A 27563-nucleotide genomic window follows, 5' to 3' on the forward strand; every position below is an offset into this window, starting at 1 on the left:
GTACCCGGCGGAGCTGCACAGTGAGAACATGAACCATCCACAAACGCTGCCTCGGTGTGATCGCAACCCAGACACACAGCGCCTGTGGCCGTCTGAAGCGGAGAGCACTCTACCGCATCCAGGAACTACGCAGGGGCGGAAGGGCATCTTTATAAAGACGCATTCTTTATAAAGACGTGTCCTATATATTCGGAACATAAATTTGCGACAGGTCTGCAATTCTTCAATAATGTGAGATCACCTTTCTTGGGCAGTAATGTTAAAATTGCCCTTAGGAAGAAACCCTACAAGAAACACTTCCTCTAGAACTAGAAGAGAGAGAGAGAGGATGTTAGTGGAGCAGAGTTGTTATTCCACAGTCACTGTTTTTCTTCCTTGTACAGATATGGGGAAAAAGCATTTATTTTCAATACAAATAAGATCACAAATGGGTGTGAATTTTGACGTCAGTTAGGATCAAATTCCAGCCAGGCCACAGTGTTGGCATGTTTTCTAGCTTCTTTGTTTCTCCCAGTGTCCACCAGTGGAACAAGGTAATTAGTCATATGTAGTGAATTCTCTTTTTAGTAATATACCCAACACTGCTACTAAGTAGGCTACCTTAAAATCAACCATGTCTCCAATTTCAATCAAATGATATTATAAGGCATAAATTATTTACAGTATACATATAAAAATAGGCAGAGGCTATTTGCACTAAATGCAAAAAGCAACAAAAACCTTCTCTGCACTAAAATATTATTTGCACTCATTAAATATCAGTGTGTTTATTTAGAGTCCCATAAACACCCTACACCCACCCCTATCCCTAAACCTAACCTTACCTTACAAAAATTAACAATGGATTTATTTCAGTAACCATAGTATCACCATGGAATTTTTTTTGTAAAATCGTAGTTACCACAAAATGAAAACATGGTTACTATATTAACACATTACTGTAGTAACACTATGGTTAATTGCATTAAAACTATGGCTTCCGGCAATATAACTACAGTAAAACCATGGTGAATTTTACCCAGATCAAATCTTTCTCTCAACTCCCGGACCGTCACCATGACCAAACTACTGCAAGGCAATCAAACTTTATATGCATTTTTATTTATTATTATAAGTAGTATTAAAGGAAATATTGAAAGTGGAGACAGGAAACAGGATGGGGGAAACTGGGACAAAAGGAGAAAACTAAACTGGGTCTGGCCACATGGGGGAAAAATACAAAACCAATGTCTTTAATTTCACTGTTGCTCCCAGACCATTTGAGTGCAAATAGCTGCACTGTGTGGGCAGGTGCTATTTACACCTAGTGCAAATAGTCACTCCATATAAGAAAACAAAGTAAGAAATTCAATACTTCAAAACTGCGTTTCAATGCTAATACTATGTGACTAGTTCAGCTAAATTATCAGCACATTGTATGCCATTATGTTGCACCTTGTCCTCAGTGTTCTTCCTGCTACTTGAGGCCTAACTTTAGCAATTACTATCTATACTTTCTTAGCTACCCATAGCCTCTTACAGGATATGCACACATTATTGTAATTTACTTGGCTTCTGCCACGTCATGAATGTAAATGTAAATCCAACTGTTTTGTGAGTGGAGATGGAGACAGAGTGAAATTGCAAATGGAGCTGATTCACCAGACTTTAGAATGTCAAGGATGAGACTGAGGGAAAGGAACAGGATAGAAAGAGAAAACAGATGTTTTCAATTTAAGCATGATAGAGAAATAAATGTTTAGAGATGAAAAACAGTGAGAGGGATACAGAAGTGTAGAATCAAAAACACATTGTGACTATCCCTGCAGAAAGAAAAAAGGCCCACAGCTCAGACCAGTTTGGACCAGCTTAAAGATAAAAAAGCCACTTTTAAAAGACACAATGTCAAGTTGTAACTCTAAAAAGGATACCCCCATTATGTTTCATTCAGCTGCACTGTTTTGAAGGCATTTTGAACTGTTTTGTGCTATGTTCTGTGCTATATTAATTTGTTGATATTTTATGAGCAGGGACTAGATGGACGTCTTTGATTGTTTTGATACATTTCAGGCGATGTGCGCCGCGTTTTAAGAGCGGTACAAGCGCAATTTGTAACAACATGTCTCATCCAGCTGCCTCCACTGTCTAGAAGAAACACAAGCCATTGTGTGTGTAAACAAACATGGAATATGTGATATATCGCTCCTGTGAAGACCAGTGTCTCTGCTTTGGCATGTTGAAGCACCCAACATCAGAGTTGATTGTATTACATTTGCGAATTCAGAGCATTCCAGTGTGGATTGTATGTGTGGCAACACTATGTCTCTAACAGACCCAGACTACGCCACTCCCTTTGTATTTGGGTTAGGAGCAGGGCTGGACTGGACTGGTAATCTGGCATACCGGACATTTTCCCGGTGGGCTGACGCTCTTTGGGGACGATTGGGGGTGGACTGGCCATCGGGAGAACTGAGGAGTCTGGTGGGTCCGCGATAAGCTAAATCGAGCCGCCGCGTTATGCAGAATGGACCAAAATACGGCGCTGCGATATGCAGAAAAGGATAGCGACCAAATACAGATGCAAAATACTACTAAAAAATACTATGAGGAAAACAGTGGTTACACCATACATTGCAGCCAGACTTGGCTGTATGCCACTGCTTGGATTCACCTAAAACACATGTAAATCAGCAGAGTAAAAACACAAGCATGTGTGAGAAACACAGAGCATTGTAGGTGAACAGAGTAAACACAAACGTAACAGAAGAACACAAGCAACAGCGGTAAATTACATTCACATTGAAAATCACCAAATACCTCTCTCAATGTTCTCAACTTATGTCACAGTCAAACATCCAGCCTGCGTGTCCCCTCTCTGTTTAAAACAAAAAGATGGTCAATCAAAATTGCACTACCTCGATAAAGGAATGCTGCTCATCTTTATAGGGGCCTAAGCCAATGGATGCTGCCAAATATGCAGGTGAATAAATCGGAAGTTTTTTATTTTTTATTTAAAATCTTGCGAGCTTTCAGTATACAGGCTACAGTACAAGTCAAACAGGAGCTCCACTCGCGAAATTACTACACTCCTATAATTCTGTATTTTCTTAGTGTCGCTGCCCCTATTGGCTCACATCAGAGTGGATTGCTATTTTGTCACAATATGATTCAAGCTATGCAAAGGAAATGAAAATGTGACATTCACATGAAATGTGTTGAGTGTGCGTTTTTTGTTAACCCTGAAATGTAGTTATGAATGATAATGTGAAGCTTGTTAGTTTTCTTTTGATTCAGTTTCAAATATGGCTGAATTTGAGGGACTGCACAAAGTTAGCCAATCAGAACAGTGGGCATTTACACTGAAGTCTTAAAGGGCCAGCTAGCTTAAAACTGAGTGTTTCAGACAGAAGGCCAGAGACAGGGTGGAAAATGATCATATATCATTCAATTATTTGTTGACTTGCTTTGTTGCAAAACTTCAGGGAAGATTCTAAAAAAAGAATATGTCATGACCCCTTTAAGGTGAACAACATCTGCCATATTTCTGGAATCTGAATTCTTGACTATAAACAAAACCTTAGAGAAACATGTCATTCTACCAAACAAATTATTTCATTTGACAAGAAACTGTACAATAAGCAAAACATTATAAAGTGACAAAGTTATTAATTTTAGACGAAGTCCATGTGAATTTGTCAGCCACAGCTCCTTTTGCATCAGCTAAATGTCTGTATATTATCTATCTGAAAGCCCCCAAATAATCCATCTAATTTGCATAAAACAGTGCTGTTGCTTGCTATTGCAGTCTGCAGTGTGAGGCATGCATAAACACATGAGAGACTTATCTGAACAACAATTTTACAATTTCTATATGAATAACCACCATACAACAACAATCTTAAGACTTGATTCATCTACTCCAGTGCCTCTCCCACATATTGCCTTCTTTCCTGTCTCTATTCTTCTCTCTCTCTCTCACTCTCTCATGGCCGTTGAGAGTTTGTATAAAGATCAAAGCTGTGTTCTGCCATTTCCTGCTGCATTTGGCTGATCTCCAAAAAAAGAGAGAAAGAACAGTAGACATGCAAACATGTGTCCATTATTACACAAGAAACCGAAACTTGTGACCTCAACAAGTTGTGTTTGAATATGTTAAGAGGTAGAAGTGGTGATACACTGAATAATTACATATAATTATGAATTAATCATTATTATTCAAAAACTAAATTAAAAAGTTGTCAGATGTAAATATAAAATCTTGTTACAGTGGTCAAACACAAAGAAGGAAGGTATTGTATATGCAAAGTCCCTTTTAAGGCAAGAAAGTCCATTTTGCAGTCATTTTTGATTACCCCGGGCAGCTATTCAGTCATGGCATCAATTTGTAGGCAAAATGTATAAAGATTTTTTTTGACATTAGGTCTGTGGGTAACACTATTTAAAGAAACGTTTTGTTCTACAACATATAGTAGAGGGCATTAGATTGCACCCCTATTGTATCATAAGTTTACAAACCACTTGCAGAATTTATACAAAGTAATACATGTGAGAAGATACAACAGACATTTACATTTATTTCAAAATACATAATTATGACAGTTTACACAAATCATCCTGCTCCAAAATGTACATTCCTTTGATTCTTAATATGGTCTATTGCAAGGAGGAGGGCGGGCCGGGGCATCATGATGCACACCCTGCCCATAATCAGGCTAATCAAGCCCACCAGAGGGATAAAAGCGGCTGGAGGCGGCAGTTCGCGAGCCACATCTGGCCGCCTTTATCCCTCTCGTAGGCTTGATTAGCCTGATTAGGGGCAGAACGTGCATCATCACGGCCCGGCCCGGCCCGGCCCACCCACGCTGTCACCGTGTGTTCCCATTTTGAGCATCGTGGTTGTGTATGCTGAATTGAACATTTCCAATACTGTACATTCATTAGATGCTTCCATGCTGTAAATTTTTTTTTTTGATGTTACATGTGAGAAAATGATTCAGCTAAAGCTTAATTCATCTTTTTCAAGATAAATGTGCATTTGTGTGAGTGTATCTAGATTGTAAGTTCTTTTCCGTTTAAAACAATGTCACGCTGAGACTCAGGGGACCTTGAAAGAAAAGTCAGAAAGAAAACAAACTTTTGACTGCAGATAAAATACACTGATGTGTAAAAATTGGTCTGCATTGAGCTCTGTGCCTAAGTTCTTTATTATCAGATGATCATTGTAGTTCAGGTCTGATTACCAAAATACCCACCTTTGCCTCTGGATTGCAATGGCTATGTCTTTATGCCCACGGACTTGAAGTTGATTATTAACTAGTCATCTAAATATGCTGCAAGACTTTAAAAATATGCATGACAATAGCATTTAAGACCTTGAAGTGTGTGTTGAGAACGTTAGTGAACTATTCAGCATTCTGTACTCCTACAAAAACATCTTATTGTCAGTCATGCATTTGAATAATAGAGCATGAAACTTAAGAATAATCCAGAATCATATGTCACCTCCAGAAAGCTTTCACAATACTACATAAAGATAAATGATGTGTATTCCTATTGTGTGTTTTGTGCAAGCCTGAAACAGAACTGAATGTTTGTACCTCTCTGCTATTTTGCAAAAATGCAAAGTGATTTGAAACTTTGAGGTAATAGAGGTAAATTCTTAGTATTACATTTGCATAAATATTTGTCCGGAAATAATACATTTCACAAAGGTATATGAAAAGAAAATTTCACCATACACACCTGACAACATCAGGCAAATGTGCTGTGTATCCTATGAATGTATGTTTGTAGTATTTACAACTTTTAAATAAATACCATTTTAAATAAATAAAAACATTTAAATAAATACAAAGATGTAATAATTGTTTGAATTCTAAAACCTGTGGATTTTGTCAGTCCTCGCTTGACCTTCAAGACTGTAATCTAAGACCTGTTCTTGTTGCAAATAATTTGCTTGTTCTCGCTGCATGTTTTTAAAAGATACATAGCAGAAATTGGTATTTCATAACTGACATTTTTTAATGCATGTTAATAATGGCATATATTTGAACTTTTCTGCAGTATAGATTATATTCTATGTCCATTAATTACAAGGCTAAAAGTATGTGGACACCCCCTTCCAATAATCTGGTTTGGCTATTCCAATAATTCCAGTGAAGACAAATCTTAATGATATAGCATTTTTACATTGTAGAAAATTGTGGACATCCAACTTTGTGGTAACAGTTTTGTGAAGGCCCATTTCTGTTCCAGTATGAAAATGTTCATGTGCACAAAGCTAGGTTGTAAAGAAATGAATTGAGTGTGGAAGAACCTGACTGACCCATAGAGTGCCCAAACCTAAACCACCTTGAACACCTTTAGGATGAATTGGATGTCTAATGCCCATGGTTCTACAATCAAATATTCAACAAGCACATGTGGGTGTGGTGTTCAGGTGTCCACACACATTTGGCTATCTCGTGTATCTATTCTAGAGCATAACATTTAACAAATAGTAGTACAAATATATTGCTGTAAACTAAGTAAGGACTAGCCACAAAAACATCTATGGACATCTATTTAAAGGTGCTGCATGTGTAGTGGAGGGGGGAAAAAAGTGTTAAAATGAGTTCTACACCAGCTTAAGAATAATAATTTTCACGGTCCTGTTGTTCGCACTTAGGATCTTCTCAAAAAGAAAATAAGGCCTTTCTCAACCAATATTGGTAGAAAAATTTACTCGCCAACATAACTATTGGAGAACATGTGTAAGAAAAAATTGCTTTATTTCTGAAAAGATTACAGCTAATACAAAAGTTGCAGTAAAATAATAAAGTAGAAAAGATTTTGTTTATATGGCAATATAAATTCTATTCAATAAAGATGTTTTTTTTTACATTCGTTAATTTGACCAAAAAAAATGTTTATATATATATATATATATATATATATATATATATATATATATATATATATATATATATATATATATATATATATATATCGCATTACATGCATGCCTGTATTGTGTCCATATTTATCTCTAAAACAGAATGAAAAGAGAGACGTTACAATAATGTGTGTATTGGGTATACAAAATAAGGGTTAACAAAAGAGAGAATAACAGCTAAAACTTGAAATTTGAAAATAAAACAAGCATAAAAAATAAAAAGACTTCCTGTTTAGAGCTCACCCTTTCTCACTTTCTTTTTTGATCATTACCCAAACTGTTGGAACTCATAGCAAAGCTGATCTCTAACTTTGCATAATTTGTTGGGTGATCACAGTGCCAGAACGAGCACGAATCTTGATTTCTCGAGACATCTGACACCAGGCACATGGATAACAGCAGAAGATAGTGCAAAAGTCATCGCAGCATGAACCCTGAGGGTGAAACAAAGTGAGAGCAACAAAAAGTTGCATTAACAGCACTGAATTTACATTTGTTTTCTTCTTCTACTTAATTACAAAAAGAATATAATGTGTATAAATATTCATTTTTAGGTGATTATCGCACACAATTAAAACAACGGAGGAAAAAAAACAACAACTTGAAGACGTAAGGGCAGTACTGTACATGCAAATGAGGCACGTTATTGTTTTCCTATATCCTGTGTATTTTCAGTACAATCACTCAAGGATCACTACGCCATTATTTATTTATTTAAAAAAAATTGTCATTCACCGTTATTATGGTATAATCTATCTCCAATAAATACAAATGAAATCAATTCCATCTGTACTCTTGATGAACACTTCCTCTCGAGTACAGATGGAATACTACTAGGCAATACTTTCAAATGTATACAGATTAGTTGGATTTGTAAGGGAGTATCAGCCAAAAACAGACAAAATCTGAAATGGCATCAGTTAAGGCAAAAATGTAAGTAGAGTGTAAGACATGCTGTATGAGAGTGCATTCATTCGGTTAAATGAAGAAAATAGCTCTCCACACCCAAAGTAAACATTCATTGTGAAATAAGTCAAAGATCAGATGGATGAGGTTACAGTTGGATGGAGATAACGATCCAAAGGCCAATACTTTTATAGAGCACTTCTGTCATTAAAAAGGTTTTAAAATCTGGAGAGTTTATTATAAATCCTATATATACATAAATGTGACTATGACTAGCATCACATGACATCAATGAATGAGCTTTTAAAGGGAGAGTTCACACAAAGTTTTTTATTCTTTCATCATTTATTCACCCTCTTGCCATCCTAGATGTGTATGACTTCCTTTCTTCAGCAGAACAAAAATTGAGATTTTTGGAAGAATATCTCAAATCTGTACGTCCATAAAATGCAAGTGAATGGCGATCAGAACTTTGATCCAGTCCTAGGTGTGGGTTAGACTTAGATAAATAATGAAGTCCTTTTTTTTATTAAATCTCCACCTTTGATCAGCGCTGACCAGTAGGTGGCGATATGCACAAACAATATGAATTGCCAAAACACAAAGCTGAATGTGAAAGTGAAAGTGGAGATTTATGGTAAAAAGTACTTTAAAAAATGTATCTGTTTCTCACACTTATCATATTGCTTCTGAAGATTTGGATTTAATCACCGGAGTCATGTGGATTATTTTTATACTGCCTTTTTGTGATTTTTTGACATTTAAACATATGGTCACCATTCACTTGCATTGTTTGGACCTACAGATCTGAAATATTCTTCTAAAAATGTAATTGTGTTCAGCAAAAGAAAGAAAGTCATACACATATGGGATGGCATGAGGGCGAGTAAATGATGAGAGAATTGTCTTTTTTGGGTGAACTATTCCTTTTAAGGGTTAAGGGTTTAATGTCTGCTATGTCTATTTCTTTATGAATATCTGTTTTCACTTTCACACTGACTTTTTTATAGAACTGGAAGTGATGAATTTCATCACAAAAAAGAGAAATGAAAACCTTGTTGTGGCTGGCATGTCTAAGTAATTTACAGAAACAAAATGACAAATGCAATCGATTAGCTTGATTCACTATGGTAAGCCTATAATAATGATTTATATTTTAGAGCTTTCGGGATGAATTTAGCAGGAAATTGCAAACCTCTGTCAGCCATCCGTGCGCTTACATCATGTGCGTAAATAAAGAAAATAAGGTCTGGACCAGAGCTACTACTGCGCGTGTATATGTGTGGTGATAGGGGTGTGTGTGTGGGGTAGTATAGTTTGAAGCTGAAAGCTTGTTGCCACAACACATGAGCAGCACTGATCTTTTTGAATTATAAAAGTCAACCCTCTGGGGAATCACCCATTTTTGAAATGAAAGAAACCTTGAAACGAGTCTGCAATGAGGGAAAGTGACAGAGCCCGTAATAATAAAACAGGAAAAAACATCAGCCATGAGATCTGAAAGGATTTCAGAAGAAGTTCAAGGCAAGATATTTTATTGGACTGATAGTTAGCGAGATAGCTCTCTTAGCACGGTACTTCGTTAGATAGCGTTAGCATCTCTAATGGGGCATTTTATTCTGGATTGTGGTACAGGAGTGCTTTCAATGTCATTTTTGAGGAAGGACAATGGAAAAATGTTGGTAACAATGCCAGTCTCTAAACCAGTTTCCACCATTTGACCTTATCTGATATGACTAGCAATCCTTATGTAATGTCATTGTTGCCTAACTTTTTGTAACATAATTTATTTTAAAACAATTGTTTTCAATAAGTCAAAACGATAGTGGAAGATGTGCTACTTGCCTCGTATTATGACATATTTTTCAGATATCTGTCTTTTTCTTCCAATCATTGTTTTTTATTTTTTATTTTATTTTTTTATTTTTTTAGCCATTTCATCTTTTGAAACTTTTTTGTCAGCAAAAACTAGGCAACCCTTACAAAACATCTAGAGGTCTGGCAAACTAGCCGCAAACTTGCCACTCGTTATTTTCACATGCAAATGTTTTCCAGAAGTTTGCGGCTCTTCACAGGTATTGGTGAACCTGCAACAAACCTTTGGCAACAATGGACAATTTGCAAATTAGCAATAATCTTCTTCTTTTTGCAAGGGAAATAGATTTTACTGGGAAGAGGAAAACTCAGTTAATATTGAAAGTGTGCAGAAAACTAAGCTTACATATTAGCCAGTTATAACAGAGATCCCAATAAAAGGAGAAATAATCGGGATTGGTATCGGCCGATCAGGTGACAAAAGTTCGGTATCGGCTGTAAAAATCCTGATCGGAGCATCCCTAATATGAATGGAGGTTTACATGGAGAACAGAAACTTGTGTTATGTAAACACTGTCAATTATGAATAAAACCCAATATTCTGTTCAGGGTTTCCATTTTATTTAATAATTAAATAATTGAATCAGCTTATATAGGCACACATCATATAGGCCTAATGAAAAATATTAAGCCTATTCAGTTAAAAAATTAGCTAGGAATGTAGGCCTTTGAAACTAGAGGTTTAGCTACATTATTACCTGATGCTCCTTGGTGGCTAATGTAAAAATCGTATGAGGCAGGGCGGAGGGCGGGACCGGGTCGTGATTCTTATCAGGCTAATCAAGCCTCCTATCTTTTGTTTAAGTTTCTCATTAAACTATTATTTATATTGTCAAGCCGGTTCTCGCCTCCTCCTCACCCATCTAAATCCCTTTACACTGTAATTGCACAATGCATGATTTGGCAGTTTTGAGGGGTGGAGAAACAGCCATTGTTCCTGATAAAATGTGAGGAACTTCTGGGTGATAGGCTCGCTTCTTTTTAGGTCTGCTTCTCTCTCTCTCTCCCTGCCAGTTCCTCCTAATCCGATGTCATGTTTATTTTAACTGCAAGGCACACACACACTTCCCAGTACATTTCTAGTTAACATTATTTATGCGGCATGTGCACTTGATTTTTTTTCATCCTGCCATGATCTGCTCTTCTCATTACGCTGATGGGTTAAGCCTGCAAAAATAATTATGAATACGGTACTATGAAAAGTCACGTTTAACAATCTGCGACACATCGACCATTACTTTGCCAACTTAAATGCCTGGTGAACAAGCAAGCTAGCTTGCAAATGACATAAAGTTAGGCTAACGTTACTAACATTAAATATTTTCCCAAGGTTGGCAGGTATATGTTAACTCACAGTTTCAACTTTCCTCATCCACCCAAGCCCATATACCTTTGTAAAGGAGTTAAAAGTGCCATCCTCTCTTGAGGAACCAGCCAGACGGCGTGAGGAGGGGGAACGAGAGGGATAAAAACCTATTTTATGTTGCTGTCGATTTGCAGTCTCTTGAAATGATTGACATTATGCATTCGTCAATCATCCCCGCTTGATATTTGGGGGAATGAACCCAGGGTATGATTGGTCAAACTCTTCTTCTTCTTTTGCTTTTTGGCAGACTAGACACAGCTGCCTTTTGCTGTAAGACTTGAGTACTGCACGAGCACAATTGAACACAAAGGCGTCACCAGATTTTGCGTAGTTTAGAGTGACAAATCGTGTGCTTTGATGTCTAAATGTGTACCTGCTACACAAAATGCGTATAGGTTGGCAAGTCTGTATATGTCATTATAAGTTAGTTTTGTTGACTGCTCAGCCAGTTCCCGCCTCCTTCTTGCCCATCCTTACACGTTACATTGGTGCCGAAACCCAGGAAGGAGGAGGGATGCGCTGTCGGAGAGCCCTCGGCGCTTTTAGAGGGTCGTGACGTGAGGAAGTATGGTACGGTGGTACTGGAGCGGTTCGCCAGGAGGCAGAGAAGACACTGCCATCCGCCAGGGGGCAGAGGAGCTCGCTACCAGCCGCCTGGAGGCGGAGGATCCTACTGCCGTCCTCCAGGAGGCGATGCCCTGTGCCATCGCCCGCCGTTGTGGAGGACCGCTGTCCAGGTGACAGTGAGTCCGGGGACCGGCCAAAGAACGAAAGTACCTTTAAGTACAGCTCCTATGTATGTAAATCTCCTAAACTGTCAACATTTTTATAATATGACTATTTTATAAAATGACTATATTTATATTTTATAATGACTATAATATGATTATTAGGAACACCATACTAATACTGTGTTTGACCCCCTTTCGCCTTCAGAACTGCCTTAATTCTACGTGGCATTGATTCAACAAGGTGCTGAAAGCATTCTTTAGAAATGTTGGCCCATATTGATAGGATAGCATCTTGCAGTTGATGGAGATTTGTGGGATGCACATCCAGGGCACGAAGCTCCCGTTCCACCACATCCCAAAGATGCTCTATTGGGTTGAGATCTGGTGACTGTGGGGGCCATTTTAGTACAGTGAACTCATTGTCATGTTCAAGAAACCAATTTGAAATGATTCAAGCTTTGTGACATGGTGCATTATCCTGCTGGATGTAGCCATCAGAGGATGGGTACATGGTGGCCATAAAGGGATGGACACATAGTCAGAAACAATGCTCAGGTAGGCCGTGGCATTTAAACAATGCCCAATTGGCACTAAGGGGCCTAAATTGTGCCAAGAAAACATCCCCAACACCATTACACCACCACCACCAGCCTGCACAGTGGTAACAAGGCATGATGGATCCATGTTCTCATTCTGTTTACGCCAAATTCTGACTCTACCATCTGAATGTCTCAACAGAAATCGAGACTCATTAGACCAGGCAACATTTTTCCAGTCTTCAACTGTCCAATTTTGGTGAGCTCTTGCAAATTGTAGCCTCTTTTTCCTATTTGTAGTGGAGATGAGTGGTACCGGTGGGGTCTTCTGCTGTTGTAGCCCATCCGCCTCAAGGTTGTGCGTGTTGTGGCTTCACAAATGCTTTGCTGCATACCTCGGTTGTAGCGAGTGGTTATTTCAGGCAAAGTTGCTCTTCTATCAGCTTGAATCAGTCGGCCCATTCTCCTCTGACCTCTAGCATCAACAAGGCATTTTCAGCCCACAGGACTGCCACATACTGGATGTTTTTCCCTTTTCACACCATTCTTTGTAAACCCTAGAAATGGTTGTGCGTGAAAATCCCAGTAACTGAGCAGATTGTGAAATACTCAGACCGGCCCGTCTGGCACCAACAACCATGCCACGCTCAAAATTGCTTAAATCACCTTTCTTTCCCATTCTGACATTCAGTTTGGAGTTCAGGAGATTGTCTTGACCAGGACCACACCCCTAAATGCATTGAAGCAACTGCCATGTGATTGGTTGATTAGATAATTGCATTAATGAGAAATTGAACAGGTGTTCCTAATAATTCTTTAGGTGAGTGTATATGCCATATCAGCAATAAAATCTGACAAGAATTGGTATCTTTAACTGTTACTTCTTTAGCACAAATCATTAAAAAAAAATTTAAAAATCAGGTTGGTCCAGCTAATGTGCATGTGGGTTGTGGGATTTTTCAGCCAAGTGAACTGAGCCAATCATCAAACAAGCTCATCTAATGTTTCCTCTCTCTCTCTCTCTCTCTCTCTCTCTCTCTCTCTCTCTCATATGAAGCATTCTCTCTTTCGTTCAGTTCATTTAGTGTATCGATTCGCTGAGAGATTCCATGTAATTAGATCTAAAATCTATCCTATTATGTTTAGTTGGGAGGAAATGCAGCATGCAGCTTATTGTGTGAACTCAACTCACATGGATGTTATATTGCTCTCTCATCTTCTGGCGAAGACAGCAGGATACTACCATACAGCAGTCTAGCAATGGCATACAGAAACACCAGCCAAACTGAGAGACTGTCTGACACTGCAAGCAAGGGAAACACCATAAGGCACAGCAACCTGAAACACACACATACAGTAATGAGATGAAGGAGTGAATGAGCGCGTTTGCATGCATGATAATCTTACACATATTATGCTTAATAATACAACAACATGTGTGGGCATGTAAACGCATTAAACAACATTCTTTTCTCAGTGCAAGTAAAAAAATGGCATTAGAATAACCCAAAGTGATCTCATGAAAAGTCGATCCATAATTTATGAGTTGGCTATTTCATATGGTCTCGCAAGATGCTGTTCGCATAAACTCATACGACTTCATCACATGCAAATTCCCGGATGTCTAATGTGGAAGCGTGAGTTCTGTGCACAAGGTGTTAAGGACATACTTATTAATATTATATCCTAACCCAAACCCCTTTCTAAACTTAACCAACCAGTAGAGTGTGTAAACATGATAGGAAGCTGTTGTTTGTGACAGAAGCAAGTAATTGTTGAGTATTCGATGGAAACGATGTCCAGCAACGTCATTGGCTGTAGTGAAAGTCGTAGGAATTCAAACGAGTGCAGTCACACAATATCATACGAATTAGCCAAATTTTGAAAAATCCTGATCGGAGCATCCCTAATATGAATGGAGGTTTACATGGAGATAAGAAACACTGCATCATCACACTCTTGGTAATGTAAGAAGCAGATTTTATTATTTTCTCTTCAATACAACACAAAGCAACAAGTGAATGATCTACTTACTCTATTACTATCCAACATTAGGATATTTTTCTGCTGTCCATCCTGCGGTTGTGTGATTGTTTATAAGCCCATTTCACAAAAATCTGGTATTATTATCCTTCTATTCATTTACATTGTGGTCAATGACAGCAGAACTTTACTATACTTGACTGAAATGCAACCACTTGCTTACTGTACTTCTGTGTTGCAAAATAAGGTGGATGGGGCAACATGTCTTTTTATTTTGAAGCATGTTCCAGTTATCTTGTTTCCTGTTTTCCATGTTAATAATAGAAGTAGTAGTAGTATTTTTTTGAATCCTGACAATTTTAACCGAGAGAATGTGTTGCAACAAACCAGTCAACACAGGCAGATTTTTGCTCATTACCCTGATATGCAATGCATGTAAACACCTTTACCGGTGTTATTACCGGCTTGTCCAATATAAACAAGTGTTGTGCGCATGCCTCTTCACAGTTTGTACTTCAAATTTAATTTAAGCGCGGTTTTCTAGATGAAAACTAGAAGCTGATGAATGTGGCTTGTTGTAGAGTAGGTATTGCTCCCAATTGGATTTCCAAATCCCTTTTACCATGCAATGGAGTGTATAAAGTATTAAAAGTGTTGTTAGGGATTTCAAATGTTTTTAAAGCCTAATGTTAGACTTCAACCACATGCCCTCTCTCAAAAACCCCACTGTCCAAAGACGTTTCAGCAAAGTGTCTCTGATTGACTAGCTTTCTGATTGCCTTAAGAAGCATGGGGCACTCCCCTGATTCTTTTTGTTCAGGTACACTAAAATATATATATATTAGGGCTGTCGATTTAACGTGTTAATTCGGTGCGATTAATTTGACAAAAAAATTACGCAATTAATCGCACTGCCCCCAGAACATAATAAGGAAGTTTCTGAGAAATGCAAGCTTGTAGTACCACCTGTTTACTCCAGAAGTGACATTTCAGCTGTGTGAGCAACGCACAGTTTATACAGTGAAGAAAACACTTCAGTAGGCAGAATAACACAAACTTGAGTTGCATTCTTGTGTTCAAAACATTTGAAGAAGCGCAAATGCGAACTAAGAGATCTCAAGATGTGTTTAAAGATTGAGTATTAAACTATATTTAACTCGACACAGTGACCTAAACATTTTATTTTTATGACGCGACACACCCGAGATGCTACACAAGCATGTCTGACTCAGGTGTAAATTGACGGCCCTTAAACAAGCCCTCATAATAAATCTCGAACTGATTGACAAATTCACTTGTGAAATGGATTGCTGTGAACTGTATGCCAATGATTGACTTATGTTCAATAATATGGTAGTAAACAATACATTGTATTCTAAAGCCGCTCTTTGTATTGGCTTAATAATTAACTCTTCATCCACAAGAATGTAATGCATTTTATTTATCTGAATATTTTTTTTATTATATATATATATATCATTTTTTTATATTTAAAGATAACTGTGTATAATTATATATTGATATAAATATGTATAATCTTTATATTGAGTTATTGTTATATGAGGGGCTTTCCCAGCAAATATTTGTAAATATTTGCGATTAATTAATCGGGACACCATGTAATTAATTCGATTAAAAATGTTAATTGATTGACAGCCCTAATATATATATATATATATATATGAGATGTGGGTTAGTGCTGTTTGGTGGCATGAGGGCAGGTTGTTTTAATGTTGTGACTGATTGGTGAATACCAATATATATATATATATATATATATATATTGGTATTCACCAATCAGTCACAACATTAAAACAACCTGCCCTCATGCCACCAAAACAGCACCAACCCGCATCTCAGGTGATATTCCTCTCACCAAAATTATACAGAGCGGTTATCCGAGTTAACATAGACCATTCTCTGTTGACCTCTCTCATCAACAAGACATTTCTATCCACAGGACTGCAACTGGATGCATGTGTGGACTTGTAATATGGAATTCCAGCATTGTCCCAGTGGGCCGACGCAATTTGGGGCTGATCAATGAATCGGTCAATTAATCTATAATCTCACACTGGACTGTCAACATATTCTCCTCAATACAACTACTTTATATATATATATATATATCATATACTCTTTACTTTACTGTATTGTATATAGTGTATTCTATATTGTGTGTATTGTTTACTGTACATTGTATATCATTATTGTGTTGTGTAAGTATGTGTAAATTTGATATGTAAATTGTGTTGTGTAAGGATGTTGTTTACTGTAATTGGTATATGTCTCATGACTGCTATGTTGCTCGGAACTGCACACAAGACTTTCACCTACTGTTGCACTTGTGTACATGGTAGTGTGACAATAAAGTGATTTGATTTGATTTGATCAGGTGCGGACTGGCCATCGGGAGAACCGAGTGGGCCGGTGGATCGGACGCAAAATGTGCCGAATGGGCCACGATAAGCTAAAATGAGCCGCCACATTATGCATAACAGACAACAAAACGGCGCCGCAATATGCAGAAAAGGACATGAAGTTTTGGGCCAGTTGCCATGTAAAATCCCGGGCCGATTTATCTTCCCTGTCCAGCCCTGAATGGATGTTTTTTTTTGTTTTTGGCATCATTCAGAGTCAATTCTAGAGACTGTTGTGTGTGTAAATCCCAGGAGATCAGCAGTTACAGAAATATTCAAAACAGCCCGTCTGACACCAACAATCATGCCACGGTCAAAATCATTGAGATCACTGAGTAGTGGCTTTGTCTCAATGACTGGTAAACATCAAATATTACAAGTTTAGGAGGAGAATTGATGACACATTAAAACAAGCTGGATTAAGCAAAGGAAACCAAAAGTTGCTCTGGCCATAAATGTAAAGTGAGAGTTTAAACTGGCTTTGACCGGTGTCAGTTGTTGACTTACAAGTACTCATATCGGAACAGCAGTCACAGATCCCTGTGGTCCAGGTACCCGAGGAAACCTGCTGGGTTGTCACAATGGTTGTAGTTTGTTGATTTACTGCCATAGCTACAAAAGTAAATCTGTGTGTGTGTGAGATTGAGAGAGAGAGAGAGAGAGAGAGAGAGAGAGAGAGAGAGAGAGAGAGAGAGAGATGAGATTCAATATTTCTATATTAGATATAGAAAACAATTGCAACTTTTATAATAATTTAATAAATTAATCCTAATTTCGAACAACAACAAAAACATTTTTGTGTTCCCCATATCTACCCACCGTATTTTCTGTTTAAGTTTTTACTTTGAATTTTGTGCCAGGTGTAAACTTTCTTACAACAAAAGTAGACATTTTGTCCGAAGAGGTCAATTATATAATTTTATCAAAATGTAGTCAGGCTACTCTCTCGGCACAACGTGATCAGATTGCAGTTTCGGGTTTTGCCGTGATTTGCTAGAAAACGTTAATTAAAGTTTGCCTTTGCTTGTATATGGTGGCAAAGAAAATTCTCATACACAAATAAATTCTCGTTTTGCATTTTTGCACTTCATCATGTAAAAAACATACTATTAACTGATAGCCTGCTCTTTTGCAGATAAACACATTTGATTAATCACTAAGAGTTGAGCCATCTATATACTTATAGATTTTGATACTTATGTATTATCTACCTTGCTTTTTAGTCTGGAGGATTGTGGCGTAGCTTTCCTGAGGTGGTCTTCTTCCGTGAAATGAAACTTACGGGAATGCGCGCTCTCTCTCTCTCTCTCTCTCTCTCTCACTCTCACTCACTCACTCACTCACTCACTCTCTCTCTCTCTCTCTCTCTCTCTCTCTCTCTCTCTCTCTCTCTCACTCACTTTCTCTCTCTCTCTCTCTCTCTCACTTTCTCTCTCCCTTTCTCTCTCTCTCTCTTTTTCTCACTCTCTGTCGCACACACTCACAAAGTGATTCATCATACAACACTGATGAACTTCAGAAAAGAATAACGTCAAGTCGTTTCATCATACTGGTTCGAGGTCTATGCAAATCTCAAAGGACTCACTCGCTTGCGTCACATATGCAGAAAGCAATCCTCGCCTGCCTCGTTGTTTTAATCAAATAACTTACATTAAGATATCCACTATCACAAGTTTCAGATCATCACAGCGAACGGTGGGCTTGTCATTAAAAGCAAGCTGGAGTCATAGTCCCACAGGGTCACATTTCACACAATATGGCCGTGTCGCAGTAGGCTACTCGAGATTGAAGGTCTCGTCTCAGAATCTACCACATTTTCACTCGGTCTTGTCTCGGCATCAGACAAAGAGGACTCGGGATTTTATTTCAAGACTTGTCAAGACCACAACTGTGGGAATATCACTTAATGCAAGTTATAATTTGACTAATTTATAATTTGACATTTTTGTGCTGTTATCACAACCCCCTTCACACGCCTAATCGCATGCTTGAGAAACTGATCTGCTATAGGCTATATGCGTTGAGTTAATATGCGTTATTAATAACTTGAAAAAAACTCTATGCTGAAATGAGAACTTTCCTGACCCATGACTTATAAAAAAAATGCATCATTTATGTTCATCGTGTCCCTTATGAGACGTCTGACATGGAAGAGCATTTTCTGCAACTTCATTATCCCAGCCAGACTTATCCCCGGGTTTTCAATGTAATCTCTGTCTCCCTCCCTCGTTTCGCAGGAGTTCCACAGACCAGCTTCTACTGGCACCCTCCGAGATATACCGGAATTCACAATGAAGATGCTCGGCCGCCGGTCTCCCCAATCGTACCCGAAATGGTCAACCTAACCCAAATCCTCAAACAAGCTCAACTCTCCATCAGCCAGAAGTTCTCATGCATATCTGGCGGTGGTTGGTGGCTCTCTCCCAGCACATCCGATTCAATTCAAGCATGCCCACTGTTTGCAAGGATTGTGCATAACCATGTCTACCCCCCTTGCCAGGGTTAATATAATCTCAAGCATGGTTCTTTGCATGGTATTGCACAAGCCAGCCGCCCTCGCTGAAAAGCTGGCACCATAATGGGATATCCTTCAACAGGGTATTGCACGACAACATTGCCATTTTAAAATAAATAAATAAAATTAAAAAAATTCCACTTCCCTCATCGGAGGGTTTTCATAGTCAAACGTTTTCTTTCAGCAAAGGGATTGCATGCAACGTCGCCATTATCGTATGGGGTTGGGCTTTACGCACGTCGCCCACCTTCGGCTAAGATACCCAAACAATTCTTCCCTCGCGGAAGGTTTCCACAATCAAATGTCATCTTTCAACGAAGGGACTGCACGCAACGTGCCATTATCGTATGGCTTTACACACGTTGTCTACCTTCGGCAAAGAAACCTCAAACAACTCTTCCCTCGTCGGAGGTTTTTCATAATCAAATGGTGTTTATCTTTCAACAAAATACTGCACAGCAACATAACGTAGGGACACATATCACACTGCTCATCTTAAGCAAAGATTCTGCATAATCAGGGGCCTCGACGGAGAGCCCAAAATCACACTCTTTAAAAAAAAAATTAATAAAGAAAATGCTTTCCTATTGCAAAGGCTTCACACAACCATGCAGGATATGACGGTTCCGAGTACAACTCCCTTGGACCGCCGGACAGGGCCTACGCCAAAGAGAGACATTACTTTTCTGTTTTACATTCATCAAATAAATGTCATCTTAAACCTCAAGCCTGCGTGTCTTCCCGATAGAAATGGAAGCGCAGCGTAGTTGTAGCGGGAAGACTAGCAGCTGTACATCATCATATCATTAGCTGGGTAACTCCTAGCCAATCGCATGTAAGCCATTGCTTTATAAGTCTGCTCACAATCTATCACATTGCTGTTTCAGTGTTAACCGGCAGAGAGTGGAGACTAATGTGCCTCCATTTATATAAAAAAATTACATTTTAAATTGGCTGCTTTGCTTATGTTTGGCATTCTTTGTTCTATTTTGTAGATTTAGCTATGTGGTTAGCAAATTGCACACATTTATACAAGGTTTGTTGTTGGTTCACAAACGACAACAAAAATTATTTTATTGTTTAAGAAAAGACAGAGAAAAGTGAAGGCTTAAGTATTGAATAATTGTTTGATATATTCTGTACTTAATGATGGTTTCTAGGGGAAGAGTTATCCAGAAAACCTGAATGATGCTAGCACGACATTTTTATTTTTTAGGTGGATGGTTAAGCTTGAAAAAGTTATATTGAATAAAGATGGTAAGCTGATTTAAGCTCCTTAGCAGGCACGTGCACACATAGACATCAAAAGGGGCTTGAGCACCTGCCCTTTTTATTCCTGGAGAGAAATTGCCCTTTTTTCTGGGGTGCTTTTTTTTTTTTTTTTTTTTTAAATAATATATATTCCTGTTTGCACAGAATGCGCACAGCTTCCCTGTCAAGCAAATATATTTATTGAATAGTGTATATACAGGTGAAACTCGAAAAATTAGAATATCGTGCAAAAGTTCATTAATTTCAGTAATTCAACTTAAAAGGTGAAACTAATATATTATATAGACTCATTACAAGCAAAGTAAGATATTTCAAGCCTTTATTTGATATAATTTTGATGATTATGGCTTACAGCTTATGAAAACCCCAAATTCAGAATCTCAGAAAATTAGAATATTGTGAAAAGGTTCAGTATTGTAGGCTCAAAGTGTCACACTCTAATCAGCTAAACACCTGCAAAGGGTTCCTGAGCCTATAAATGGTCTCTCAGTCTGGTTCAGTTGAATTCACAATCATGGGGAAGACTGCTGACCTGACAGTTGTGCAGAAAACCATCATTGACACCCTCCACAAGGAGGGAAAGCCTCAAAAGGTAATTGCAAAAGAAGTTGGATGTTCTCAAAGTGCTGTATCAAAGCACATTAATAGAAAGTTAAGTGGAAGGGAAAAGTGTGGAAGAAAAAGATGCACAAGCAGCAGGGATGACCGTAGCCTGGAGAGGATTGTCAGGAAAAGGCCATTCAAATGTGTGGGGAGCTTCACAAGGAGTGGACTGAGGCTGGAGTTACTGCATCAAGAGCCACCACACACAGACGGGTCCTGGACATGGGCTTCAAATGTCAAACGCCTTACCTGGGCTAAAGAAAAAAAGAACTGGTCTGTTGCTCAGTGGTCCAAAGTCCTCTTTTCTGATGAGAGCAAATTTTGCATCTAATTTGGAAACCAAGGTCCCAGAGTCTGGAGGAAGAATGGAGAGGCACACAATCCAAGATGCTTGAAGTCCAGTGTGAAGTTTCCACAGTCTGTGTTGGTTTGGGGAGCCATGTCATCGGCTGGTGTTGGTCCACTGTGCTTTATTAAGTCCAGAGTCAACGCAGCCGTCTACCGGGACATTTAAGAGCACTTCATGCTTCCTTCAGCAGACAAGCTTTATGGAGATGCTGACTTCATTTTCCAGCAGGACTTGGCACCTGCCCACACTGCCAAAAGTACCAAAACCTGGTTCAATGACCATGGTATTACTGTGCTTGATTGGCCAGCAAACTCGCCTGAGAATCTATGGGACATTGCCAAGAGAAAGATGAGAGACATGAGACCAAACAATGCAGAAGAGCTGAAGGCCGCTTTTGAAGCATCTTGGTCTTCCATAACACCTCAGCAGTGCCACAGGCTGATAGCATCCATGCCACGCCGCATTGAGGCAGTAATTAATGCAAAAGGGGCCCAAACCAAGTACTGAGTACATATGCATGATTATACTTTTCAGAGGGCCGACATTTCTGTTTTTAAAATCCTTTTTTTTTATTGATTTCATGTAATATTCTAATTTTCTGAGATTCTGAATTTGGGGTTTTCATAAGCTGTAAGCCATAATCATCAAAATTATATCAAATAAAGGCTTGAAATATCTTACTTTGCTTGTAATGAGTCTATATAATATATTAGTTTCACCTTTTAAGTTGAATTACTGAAATTAATGAACTTTTGCACGATATTCTAATTTTTCGAGTTTCACCTGTAAATATCGGGTCAGGAGTATTTTTGTATAATATATTATGTACATATTATATATTTGATTAAAACATTCAGGCAATTCAGTATTCTGATGCTTGGTTTCAAATTATTAGTAAAACACGCCCGTCTGCTTGATGCAGTTATTTAGGTTATTCTAAATATATACTTGAAACTAGTAGCATAGAAAACATGCACATTGTGGGCATGGTTTCCTTTGCTGCTCTATACACCTAGTGAATACTAAGGAGACCATGGTTTCTGTGTGAACTGATTATTTTGTAGACATCTTTTGAAAATGAAACAATTGCGTGAGTTTGAGGAAGATAACATTAACTTTTTTAATACATTTTTTAAAAAGGAAGTCAGAGTTGTGTTAATATATATACTTTTTTGTTTAAAAAAAGTTAAAAAAAAATACGTAACCATGAGAAGTGCCCTTTTATTCACTTGAGCCCCTGCCCCTCAACGTGTCTGTGCATGTGCATGTCCCTGCTCCTTAGTGTTTGTTTGTATTTGCTTGCTCATTGAAAACAAAGGAAAATTCACCTCTGCAATGCCTTTTGATTAATTTATCAAGACATTTGTCATAGTACACTGATACACACACACACACACAAACATATATATATATATATATATATATATATATATATATATATATATATATATATATATATAGTAACAGAATACGTGTAACTGGATTATTTAAAATACAAAATATTAGTAACTGTTTTTCACTAGAGTTTCAATTTAAATCATTAATATTTAGAACACAGTTACATCATTAATATTTAGAACACAGTTACATCATTAATATTTAGAACAGTTACATCATTAATATTTAGAATACAGTTACATCATTAATATTTAGAACACAGTGACATCATTAATATTTAGAATACAGTTACATCATTAATATTTAGAATACAGTTACATTCAAAAAGTATTTTGTCATTTGTTTCATTTAATATTCAGATGGAAAACATTTATACATATAAATGTAAATAATGTGATCCAAAGTGCATTTGAACAGTGGTGAAACACTTTCTCATGATGTGTTACATTCATACAAGGAGACAGAGAAGTAAATTTGAAGTTTGGAGCAGAAGAAATAGAAGTAAATTGTCAGCTTTACGCTAAGCTAAAATGCTATTTCTAGACATTTTACATGCACGTGACCAGGCACGATCGTATTTTTTATCAAGCAAATTCACGTTGGATCATAATGTCTTTTTTCTAGTAAGACCTTTGTTATGAGGGCAAAATTCATATTCTTGATAATTTTTGTATTGTTTTCCAGTAAATATATCAAAAACTCCTTAAAACAAGATACATTTGATTTATCTTGTTTTTGAAAAACCTAAAGATCTTATGCAGTGTTGTTTCTGAGAATTTATTTTTTAAATGTGTATTTTGTCTTACTGTACTGTAAGAGTTTTTATAGACAGAAAAAGTGAAAAAAATCGACCAGTGCTGAAGAAGTAATCCAAAGTATTTAGAATACGTTGCAATCTTTGAGTAATCTAACAAAATATGTTACAAATTACATTTTACAGTGTGTATTCTGTAATCTGTAGTGGATTACATTTCAAAAGTAACCCTCCCAACCCTGTGTGTGTGTATATGTGTGTATATATATATATATATATGGCAATAAAAGAGTTGAATGAAGAGGAATGTTCATTTGTTTTATGTGGGTGTTTTTTAAAGGAATGTGGCACTTTCAGATAAATTTGAGGAGTGCCTATGGTTTACATGTTCCACATTTTATCATAAGTATGTCATGCAGTGTGGGACTTGCACTGGTCTGGTTTTGGTCTTGACTCAGTCTCGCCCTGCCTTAGTCTTGGTCTTGACCTGGTCTGAACCCCTCAAAGTCTTGTCTCGGTCTCCATGCACTCTGGTCTTGGTCTTGTCTTGGTCTCGGTTTAGGTGGTCTTGACTATAACACTGCCATAGGGCCTATCTTCAGGAACACATCATTCAATATTTTTTTTCTTCTTAATAGAAAGAAATTGGTATTTTTGAAAAATAAATAACAAAGAAATAAATGCAGGGCCTAAGCCTAAACTGACGCTTTCACTCGCGAAATAAATGTATAATGGCTGACTGCGAATATGTTATTGACAATGATAAATAGCTAAAACTGAATAATTTCGGATTTGCTTGATGCTGCATCTATGCAACTTTAATGTCAGCGAAAATATTAGGCTGCAAGCAGATATTACTGAGTGCACCTGCAACATGAATAATACACTTAATACCCTGGTCTTATTGTGCATCATTTATCAGTGCACAATATTTTAAAGAGAGACAAAACAATGTTCTTTCTCATAATGTAATAGCTTGCTCTTCCAGTAAAACAACTTTTCATTTTGGCTGACATAACTTTGGAAGAACATGAAGGTGATACAATGGTTGGCTAACAGAATTTTCATTTTTGTGTGACCTTCGACCAATAGCCAAATAGATATTTACACATTGTTTTAGGTTTCTGGCAAAGGAAGGCCTAATGCTGCCTTTCAAAAATCTTGCTAACAGTAGTAACACAGTTAAAAGGCTAATGCCTCCGGTTAATGTTAATGTAAGAATGGTTAGGCAATAGTAACAGATAATCATTGTTTTCAAGTGTAAACATGCCCTTCTGCCACCACGTCTCAGAAAAAAAAAACGTTCTTAAAAGGTGCGATAGTGTGGTGATGGTTCATTTGTGGAAATTCTTGGTCGGCTTGAAAGTAAAATCAGTATGAGTAGAGTTTTATACTAGAGTGTCAGCTGCTCACAAAATAATTACATATCTAAAAAATATTTTCTTCGTTATTATTAGATGCTACTAACTCATGCAATGAAACAAATTCACAAATTTGTGTGATTAGCATGCATGATTCATTTTTTATTAGTATTTTATTTCATAAATCTGCTAGTTTTAAATGATACATTCAGTAGTTACAGGAAATGTGATGTAATTCTGTAATTGTTGTAATCTTGCAACATTGGTGAATTTATATCGTCAAGCCGGTTCTCGCCTCCTCCTTTCCATTGATCACTTTACAGTGAAAAAAAAACATTGTCATATACCAGAATAATATCTGTTTATAATGGGTGGAGTCATTTTCAGCACCTGTCTAGCTTCCTACTCCCTCATTCTTCAGGCTGGATGCTCAGATAGTCATAAAAAATAGGTGAATTAACACTTTTGACATAAATAGCCTAATTATTCAGGGGGTAATCACTGGGTGGGATCATTTTAACACACCTGCCTGGATTATACCTCCCTCATTCTTCTGTCTGGATGATCAGATAGTCATAAATATATGGTTGGAAAATTAACTCAAGCAACAATTCATGTCCCATTCTGCATTTAATTCTTTTGACAAAGAAAGTCTTATAATTCAGGGGGAAAATAACTGGGCGGAGTAATTTTTTTTTTTCTGGATGCTCAGATAAACATATATTTGGTGTATTCATAAATGCTACACTGTATGTCCTATAGAGAATTTGACTCTTTTGACATACACTGCATGCCCAATTATTAGGCATATTGTATTCCTCAGGATTCATTTTATTGTTGAATAAACACAATGCTCTCAGTCAATCCAAAATGTTATTGAACCACAAATCTGAATGTTTAACAAAGAAAACGTGAGTTTTGTCTTTCTCAGGGGAATATATATCTATATATATATAAGTGTGCACAATTACTAGGCAACTAAATTACAAAAATAATTTCTCAATTGTTTATTCTCAATTTTTAGAGTAGAAGCAACAAATAAGTAATACAAAATTACAATTAAATAACATTTTTGGCCTTTCAAAAATATTCAGTGACCAATATAGCACCCTTCTTTTCAATAACTGCCATGAGCCTTCCATCCATGAAGTCTGTCAGTTTCTTGATCTGTTCACGGTCAACTTTCACTGAAGCAGCAACCCCAGCCTCCCAAATTCTGTTCAAATAGGTGTATTGTCTTCCCTCACTGAAAATCTCACATTAAGAAGGGCCCACAATTCCTCAGTAGGATTTAAGTCAGGTGAGAAAGGGGCCAAATCGTTATTTGGGCACCTTTGAGGCCCTTGCTAGCTAGCCATGCAGCGGAGTACTTGGATGCATGTGATGGAGCATTGTCCTGCATAAAGATCATAACCTTCTTGAATGCTGAGGACTTCTTCCTGTACCACTGCTTGAAGAAATTACTTTCCAGAAACTGGCAGTAGGTTTGAGAGTTCAGTTTTAGTCCATCTTCAACTCGAAAAGGTCCAACTACCTCATCCTTAATGATAGCAGCCCATACCAGAACCCCTGTCTCAAAGTGGTGCCCTGTGTCCATTAGTGATCCAGCCAAGGGCCCACCATCTGGTCCATCAAGAGTCACTCATTTCATCTGTCCATAAATCCTTTGAAAAATCTGTTTTCATGTATTTGTTTGACCAATCTTGATGCTTCAACTTGTGAATATATTCAGTGGTGGTCGTGTTTCAGCTCTCTTGATCTTGGCCATGTCTCTGAGCACTTGACACCTTGTACTTCAGGACACTCCAGGTAGGTTGCAGTTCTGGAATATGGTTGCATTGGAGGATAATGGGTTTCTGGTAGTTTCACATTTAATAATTCTCAAGTCTTTTGCAGTTAAGTTGACTATTCGCAACAAAACGTTTGATTGTCCGGTGGTCACGTCTCAATAGTTTAGCTATTTCAAGAGCGTTGCATCCATCTGAAAGGCATTTAGCCAATATTTGAATTTTCTGTGTCAGTTAAAACTCTTTTTTTGACCCATTTTACCTGAGGTAATGAAGCTGCCTAATAATTATGCACACCTTGATATAAGGTGTTACTCACTTTCGCCATACCCTCCCTCATTACACAAATACATATCACCTGAAAATGATTGAATTCAATAAGCATTCAAGTTTATATGGTTTGGAGTTGGAAAGCGTGCATAGAAATTATGATAAGACTAGAATACTCTCTTGTCTAATAATTGGGGACGCAGTGTAGAGAGCAGAGTTTGTGAGCGGAGTGAAGTGGGAGCGGAGTGGGAGCAGAGCGAGGAGTGGAGCAGCATGATTTTGCCTGTTTTCTCTCGCTCCAAGAGCACTCCACAAATGCTCTATCATGAGCAAAACATCTGTTAAGGGACCTTAATGTAATAATTCACCACATGTTAAGCAGTGTTAAACACTATTGGCATGAAGGAAAGATGGCCTTTCTGATATAACCAGAAAGAAAATAATAATAATAAAAATGTATTTTTGTTTTTTGCATGGAGACCGAGACAAGACTTTGAGGGGTTCAGACCAAGTCAAGACCAAGA

At 37.6% G+C, this 27563-nt stretch overlaps 1 protein-coding gene across 1 annotated transcript; it reads right to left on the reverse strand.

The window, feature by feature from the left end:
• Positions 1-6947: 6947 nt before the first annotated feature.
• On the reverse strand, positions 6948-18241 carry LOC127644004 (cornifelin-like). The gene is made up of 4 exons (XM_052126995.1): positions 17942-18241; positions 17238-17356; positions 13520-13665; positions 6948-7347 (listed from the first exon to the last, which is right to left on the reverse strand). The coding sequence occupies exons 2-4, from the start codon at positions 17338-17340 to the stop codon at positions 7219-7221; spliced, it is 378 nt and encodes a 125-aa protein (XP_051982955.1). The 5' UTR covers positions 17341-17356; positions 17942-18241; the 3' UTR covers positions 6948-7218.
• Positions 18242-27563: the final 9322 nt, after the last annotated feature.

This window comes from Xyrauchen texanus, chromosome 1 (assembly GCF_025860055.1).
Source record: "Xyrauchen texanus isolate HMW12.3.18 chromosome 1, RBS_HiC_50CHRs, whole genome shotgun sequence".
Taxonomy (NCBI): Eukaryota; Metazoa; Chordata; class Actinopteri; order Cypriniformes; family Catostomidae; genus Xyrauchen; species Xyrauchen texanus.

Excerpts from the sequence above, each read along its gene's own strand:
- LOC127644004 (XM_052126995.1), bottom strand. The coding sequence starts at position 17,340 with ATGGCAGTAAATCAACAAACTACAACCATTGTGACAACCCAGCAGGTT. Across the intron at positions 13,666-17,237 it reads CTGTTCCGATATGAGTACTT|GTTGCTGTGCCTTATGGTGT; the intron begins GTAAGTCAACAA and ends TGTGTGTTTCAG. Across the intron at positions 7,348-13,519 it reads GAGAGCAATATAACATCCAT|GGTTCATGCTGCGATGACTT; the intron begins GTGAGTTGAGTT and ends TTTCACCCTCAG.